Source organism: Aedes albopictus, chromosome 1 (assembly GCF_035046485.1).
Source record: "Aedes albopictus strain Foshan chromosome 1, AalbF5, whole genome shotgun sequence".
NCBI lineage: Eukaryota > Metazoa > Arthropoda > Insecta > Diptera > Culicidae > Aedes > Aedes albopictus.
Window position 1 is genome coordinate 254,781,142 of NC_085136.1, and position 7,289 is coordinate 254,788,430.

The 7,289-nt window shown below is 34.2% G+C and overlaps 1 protein-coding gene across 1 annotated transcript; it reads left to right on the forward strand.

The window, feature by feature from the left end:
* Positions 1-5,273: 5,273 nt before the first annotated feature.
* Positions 5,274-7,289, forward strand: LOC134285581 (uncharacterized). The gene is made up of 2 exons (XM_062846638.1): positions 5,274-6,793; positions 6,858-7,289. Exons 1-2 carry the CDS (start codon positions 6,383-6,385, stop codon positions 7,287-7,289), a joined length of 843 nt encoding a protein of 280 aa, XP_062702622.1. The 5' UTR covers positions 5,274-6,382.

Here is a 7,289-nt window from a genome sequence, read left to right on the forward strand (position 1 = left end):
CTTCCACATGTTCCTAAATAATTCTTACAGAAGTTCCTCGGGAATTCATCCAGAAGTATCTCGGGAATTCTTCTAGAAGTTCTTCGGGAATTCTTTCACAAATTCCTAAGTAATTCTTCCAGAAGTTCCTCGGGAATTCATCCAAAAGTATGTCGGGAATTCTTCTAGAAGTTCCTCGGGAATTCTTCCACAAATTCCTAAGTAATTCTTCCAGAAGTACTTTAGAAATTCTTCCAGAAGTTCCTCGTAAATTCTTCCAGAAGTTCCTCGGAAATTCTTCCAGATGTTCCTAGAAAAAACTTGCAGAAGTTCCTAGGGAATTCTTCCAGTAGTTCCTCCTGAATTCTTTCAGAAGTTCCTCGGGAATTCTTCCAGAAGTTCCTCGGAAATTCTTTCAGGAGTTCTTAATCATTTATAGAAGTCAGTAGCATCCCGGTAAATATTTGAATAATTTCTAAAATTCCCTAAGTATTATCAGAAATTCCCAACCATCTGGGATGTATTCTACTGATTTTAGAAAATATTTTCAATCATTTATAGATGTCAGTAGCATCTCGAAAAATATTTGAATAATTCCTGGAAATCCCTAAGGATTCTCAGGAATTCCCAGTCATCTGGAATGTATTCTACGAATTTTAGAAAATACTTTCAATCATTTATAGAAGTCAGTAGCATCTCGAAAAATATTTGAATAATTCATGAAAATCCCTAAGGATTCTCTGAAATTACCAATCGTCTGGGATGTATTCTACGAATTTTAGAAAATATTTTTAATTATTTATGGAAGTCAGTAGCTTCCCGGAAATATTTAAATAACTCCTGAAAACCTCCAAGGATTCTCAGAAATTCCCAGTCATCTGGGATGTATTCTAAGAATTTTAGAAAATATTTTCAATCATTTGTAGAAGTCAGTAGCATCTCGAAAAAATTTCAATAGTTCCTGAAAATCTCCAAGGATTCTCAGAAACTCCCAGTCGTCTGGAATGTATTCTACGAATTTTAGAAAATATTTTCAATCATTTATAGAACTCAGTAGCATCTCGAAAAAAATTTCAATAGTTCCTGAAAATCTCCAAGGATTCTCAGAAATTCACAGTCGTCTGGAATGTACTCTACGAATTTTAGCACAAAATTTTCAGAAGAATTCCCGAGGAACTTCTGGAAGAATTCCCGAGGAACTTCTGGAAGAATTCCCGAAGTACTACTAGAATTCTCGAGAAACTGGAAGGAACACCTGGAAGAACTCTTGAGGAACATCTGGAACAACTCTTGAGGAACTTGTGGAAGAATCCCCGGAAACGTTTAGAAGAATTCCCAAGGAACTTCCGGGAGAATTACGAGGAATGTGTGAAGGAATTCCAAAGGAACTTCTGGGAAATTTACCGAGTAACTTCTGGAAGATTTCGTACAAACTTTTAGTACAAAATATTTTCAATCATTTATAGAAGTCAGTAGCATCTCATAAAATATTTTAATAATTCCTGAAAATCTCTAAGGATTCTCAAAAATTCCCAGTCATCTGGGATGTATTCTACGAATTTTAGAAAATATTTTCAATTATTTATAGAAGTCAGTAGCATCTCGAAAAATATTTAAATAATTCCTGAAAATCTCCAAGGATTCTCAGAAATTCCCAGTCGTCTGGGATGTATTCTACGAATTTTAGAAAATGTTTTCAATCATTTATAGAAGTCAGTAGCATCTCGAAAAATATTTAAAATAATTCCTGAAAATCTCTAAGGATTCTCAGAAATTCCCAGTCATCTGGGATGTATTCTACGAATTTTAGAAAATATTTTCAATTATTTATAGAAGTCAGTAGCATCTCGAAAAATATTTAAATAATTCCTGAAAATCTCTAAGGATTCTCATAAATTCACAGTCATCTGGGATGTATTCTACGAATTTTAGAAAATATTTTCAATCATTTATAGAAGTAAGTAGCATCTCGAAAAATATTTTAATAATTCCTGAAAATCTCTAAGGATTCTCAAAAATTCCCAGTCGTCTGGAATGTACTCTACGAATTTCAGCACAAAATTTTCAGAAGAATTCCCGAGGAACTTCTGGAAAATTCCCGAAGTACTACTAGAATTCTCGAGAAACTTCTGGAAGAATTCCCAAGGAACTTCTTGAATAACTCCCGAGGAAATTCTGGAAGTATTCACCAGGAACTTCTGGAAGAACTCCTTAGAATCATCTGGAAGAATTACCGAGGATCTACTGGAAGAATTTTCGAGGAACCTCTGGAAGAACTCTCGAGGAACACATGGAAGAACTCTTGAGGAACATCTGGAAGAACTCTTGAGGAACTTGTGGAAGAATCCCCGGAAACGTTTGGAAGAATTCCCAAGGAACTTCCGGGAGAATTACGAGGAATGTGTGAAGGAATTCCAAAGGAACTTCTGGGAAATTTACCGAGTAACTTCTGGAAGATTTCGTACAAACTTTTAGTACAAAATATTTTCAATCATTTATAGAAGTCAGTAGCATCTCGAAAAATATTTAAATAATTCCTGAAAATCTCTAAGGATTCTCAGAAATTCCCAGTCATCTGGGATGTATTCTACGAATTTTACAAAATATTTTCAATTATTTATAGAAGTCAGTAGCATCTCGAAAAATATTTTAATAATTCCTGAAAATCTCTAAGGATTCTCAGAAATTCCCAGTCGTCTGGGATGTATTCTACGAATTTTAGAAAATATTTTCAATCATTTATAGAAGTCAGTAGCATCTCGAAAAATATTTAAAATAATTCCTGAAAATCTCTAAGGATTCTCAGAAATTCCCAGTCATCTGGGATGTATTCTACGAATTTTAGAAAATATTTTCAATTATTTATAGAAGTCAGTAGCATCTCGAAAAATGTTTAAATAATTCCTGAAAATCTCTAAGGATTCTCAGAAATTCCCAGTCATCTGGGATGTATTCTACGAATTTTAGAAAATATTTTCAATCATTTATAGAAGTCAGTAGCATCTCGAAAAATATTTAAATAATTCCTGAAAATCTCTAAGGATTCTCAGAAATTCCCAGTCATCTGGGATGTATTCTACGAATTTTAGAAAATATTTTCAATCATTTATAGAAATCAGTAGCATCTCGAAAAATATTTTAATAATTCCCGAAAATCTCTAAGGATTCTCAGAAATTCCCAGTCGTCTGGGATGTATTCTACGAATTTTAGAAAATATTTTCAATCATTTATAAAAGTCAGTAGCATCTCGAAAAATATTTAAAATAATTCCTGAAAATCTCTAAGGATTCTCAGAAATTCACAGTCATCTGGGATGTATTCTACGAATTTTAGAAAATATTTTCAATCATTTATAGAAGTCAGTAGCATCTCGAAAAATATTTAAAATAATTCCTGAAAATCTCTAAGGATTCTCAGAAATTCCCAGTCATCTGGGATGTATTCTTCGAATTTTAGAAAATATTTTCAATTATTTATAGAAGTCAGTAGCATCTCGAAAAATATTTAAATAATTCCTGAAAATCTCTAAGGATTCTCAGAAATTCCCAGTCATCTGGGATGTATTCTACGAATTTTAGAAAATATTTTCAATTATTTATAGAAGTCAGTAGCATCTCGAAAAATATTTAAATAATTCCTGAAAATCTCTAAGGATTCTCAGAAATTCACAGTCATCTGGGATGTATTCTACGAACTTTAGAAAATATTTTCAATCATTTATAGAATATTTAAATAATTCCTGAAAATCTCTAAGGATTCTCAGAAATTCACAGTCATCTGGGATGTATTCTACGAATTTTAGAAAATATGTTCAATTATTTATAGAAGTCAGTAGCATCTCGAAAAATATTTTAATAATTCCTGAAAATCTCTAAGGATTCTCAGAAATTCCCAGTCGTCTGGAATGTACTCTACGAATTTTAGCACAAAATTTTTAGAAGAATTCCCGAGGAACTTCTGGAAGAATTCTCGAAGTACTACTAGAATTCTCGAGAAACTTCTGGAAGAATTCCCAAGGAACTTCTTGAATAACTCCCGAGGAAATTCTGGAAGTATTCATCAGGAACTTCTGGAAGAACTCCTGAGAATCATCTGGAAGAATTACCGAGGATCTACTGGAAGAATTTTCGAGGAACCTCTGGAAGAACTCTCGAGGAACACCTGGAAGAACTCTTGAGGAACATCTGGAAGAACTCTTGAGGAACTTGTGGAAGAATCCCCGGAAACGTTTGGAAGAATTCCCAAGGAACTTCCGGGAGAAATACGAGGAATGTGTGAAGGAATTCCAAAGGAACTTCTGGGAAATTTACCGAGTAACTTATGGAAGATTTCGTACAAACTTTTAGTACAAAATATTTTCAATCATTTATAGAAGTCAGTAGCATCTCGAAAAATATTTAAATAACTCCTGAAAATCTCTAAGGATTCTCAGAAATTCCCAGTCGTCTGGGATGTATTCTACGAATTTTAGAAAATATTTTCAATCATTTATAGAAGTCAGTAGCATCTCGAAAAATATTTAAATAATTCCTGAAAATCATTAAGGATTCTCAGAAATTCCCAGTCATCTGGGATGTATTCTACGAATTTCAGAAAATATGTTGGAAAATATTTTCAATCATTTATAGAAGTCAGTAGCATCTCGAAAAATATTTGAATAATTCCTGGAAATCTCTAAGGATACTCAGAAATTCCCAGTCATCTGGGATGTATTCTACGAATTTTAGAAAATATTTTCAATCATTTATAGAAGTCAGTAGCTTCCCGGAAATGTTTAAATAATTCCTGAAAATCTCCAAGGATTTTCAGAAATTCCCAGTCGTCTGGGATGTATTCTACGAATTTTAGAAAATATTTTCAATCATTTATAGAAGTCAGTAGCATCTCGAAAAATATTTGAATAATTCCTGAAAATCTCTAAGGATTCTCAGAAATTCCCAGTCATCTGGGATGTATTCTACGAATTTTAGAAAATATTTTCAATCATTTATAGAAGTCAGTAGCTTCCCGGAAATATTTAAATAATTCCTGAAAATCTCCAAGGATTTTCAGAAATTCCCAGTCATCTGGGATGTATTCTACGAATTTTAGAAAATATTTTCAATCATTTATAGAAGTCAGTAGCATCTCGAAAAATATTTAAAATAATTCCTGAAAATCTCTAAGGATTCTCAGAAATTCCCAGTCATCTGGGATGTATTCTACGAATTTTAGAAAATATTTTCAATCATTTATAGAAGTCAGTAGCATCTCGAAAAATAAAATGGAAATCTCTAAGGATACTCAAAAATTCCCAGTCGTCTGGGATGTATTCAACGAATTTTAGAAAATAGTTTCAATCATTTATAGAAGTCAGTAGCATCTCGAAAAATATTTAAATAATTCTTGAAAATCTCTAAGGATTCTCAGAAATTGCCAGTCATCTGGGATGTATTGTACGAGTTTTAGAAAATATTTTCAATCATTTATAGAAGTCAGTAGCATCTCGAAAAATATTTAAATAATTCCTGAAAATCTCTAAGGATTCTCAGAAATTCCCAGTCGTCTGGGATGTATTCTACGAATTTCAGAAAATATTTTCAATCATTTGTAGAAGTCAGTAGCGTCTCAAAAATATTTAAATAATTCCTGAAAATCTCCAAGGATTCTCAGAAATTCCCAGTCGTCTAGGATGTATTCTACGAATTTTAGAACATATTTTCAACCTTTTTTAGAAGTCAGTAGCATCTCAAAAAATATTTGAATAATTCCTGAAAACTCTAAGGATTCTCAGAAATTCCCAGTCATCTGGGAGGTATTGTACGTATTTTAGAAAATATTTACAATCATTTATAGAAGTCAGTAGCACAGTAGCATCTCGAAAAATATTTGAATAATTCCTGAAAATCCCTAAGGATTCTCAGAAATTCCCAGTCGTCTGGGATGTATTCTACGAATTTTAGAAAATATTTTCAATCATTTATAGAAGTCAGTAGCATCTCAAAAAATATTTAAATAATTCCTGAAAATCTCCAACGATTCTCAGAAATTCCCAGTCATCTGGGATGTATTTCAAAAGCTATAATAGTTATTTATGCAACAAGTTGCAAAATGATGATTTTTTCAGCACGAGTCGTACATTTATCCAACGAGGCTTGCCGAGTTGGATAAATACGACGAGTGCTGAAAAAATCGAGTTTTGCAACGAGTTGCATACAAATTTTTTTTGCAATCCCGAGGAAAGATGGGTTTTCATTAATTAAATTACTTATCCTTGAGCCCTACATGGAGTAGATACCATTTTGTTTCAACTAATCTTTTTGGTCAGAGTAGGACATGAAACAGGTCGACAGTCAGTCCTGCCATAACTTTTCAAGCTCCATCCAAACCAGTTAACGATTTCAAGAACCCTTCAACTCAAGAATGAGTGACTCCGATTCGGACAGCCCCATGGATGTTGATGCTGCGGCGGAAGCGGCGTTGGCTGGACTGCTACCTGAAAAGTCCAAAACGCTGTACGAAAACTCATACAAACGATTTAACGATTGGCGCACGAAAAATAAAATAGCTGCAGTCGACGAAAAATGCATGCTTGCGTATTTTTCTCAAGAAATGGGTAGCCAAAAGCCATCTACCAGCTGGACCCACTACTCCATGCTCAAGAGCACATTAAACATGCATATGGGCGTCGATATAAGTGGGTTCCGAAACCTGATTTCATTCCTAAAACGAAAGTCGGATGGCTTTCGTCCGAAAAAATCAAAGATTCTTACAAAGGAACAAATCTTCAAATTCCTTAAAGATGCAGATGATACCATTTATTTGGCAACAAAGGTAAAATTTTTAATATATAAATACACATACATATGTGGCTAACGAAAATTCTATACATTTTAAGGTGGTGCTAATTGTTGGTGTTTATGGGGCGTGCCGCCGGGAAGAAATTTTGAAGTTGACATTGGCGGATATAGAAGACATGGCGGATAAAGTTACAATCACCATCCCAAACACCAAAACCAAGATTATGCGGCAATTCGTTATTACGAAGGGAAATGCACCGGAGGTCGACATGCTGAAGCTTTTCCGGCAGTACGCGCAGATGCGTCCAGCGGGCCTAACACATTCTCGGTTCTTCGTCGGATATCGGGCTGGAAAGTGCACGAAGCAGGTAATAGGCATCAACGCGATCGCAAAAATGCCAAAAACCATCGTCTCACGAGTACACAGGCCATTGTTTCCGACGATCATCAGCTTCTCTCCTCGCAGACTCTGGAGTAGACATTTCTACTTTGAAGAGACATGGCGGATGGAAGTCTTCAGCAGTTGCTGA

Bases quoted from the DNA above. Each gene is read 5' to 3' on its own strand.
- LOC134285581 (XM_062846638.1), top strand. From the start codon at position 6,383: ATGAGTGACTCCGATTCGGACAGCCCCATGGATGTTGATGCTGCGGCG. The intron at 6,794-6,857 runs GTAAAATTTTTA...ATACATTTTAAG, and splicing joins CCATTTATTTGGCAACAAAG to GTGGTGCTAATTGTTGGTGT.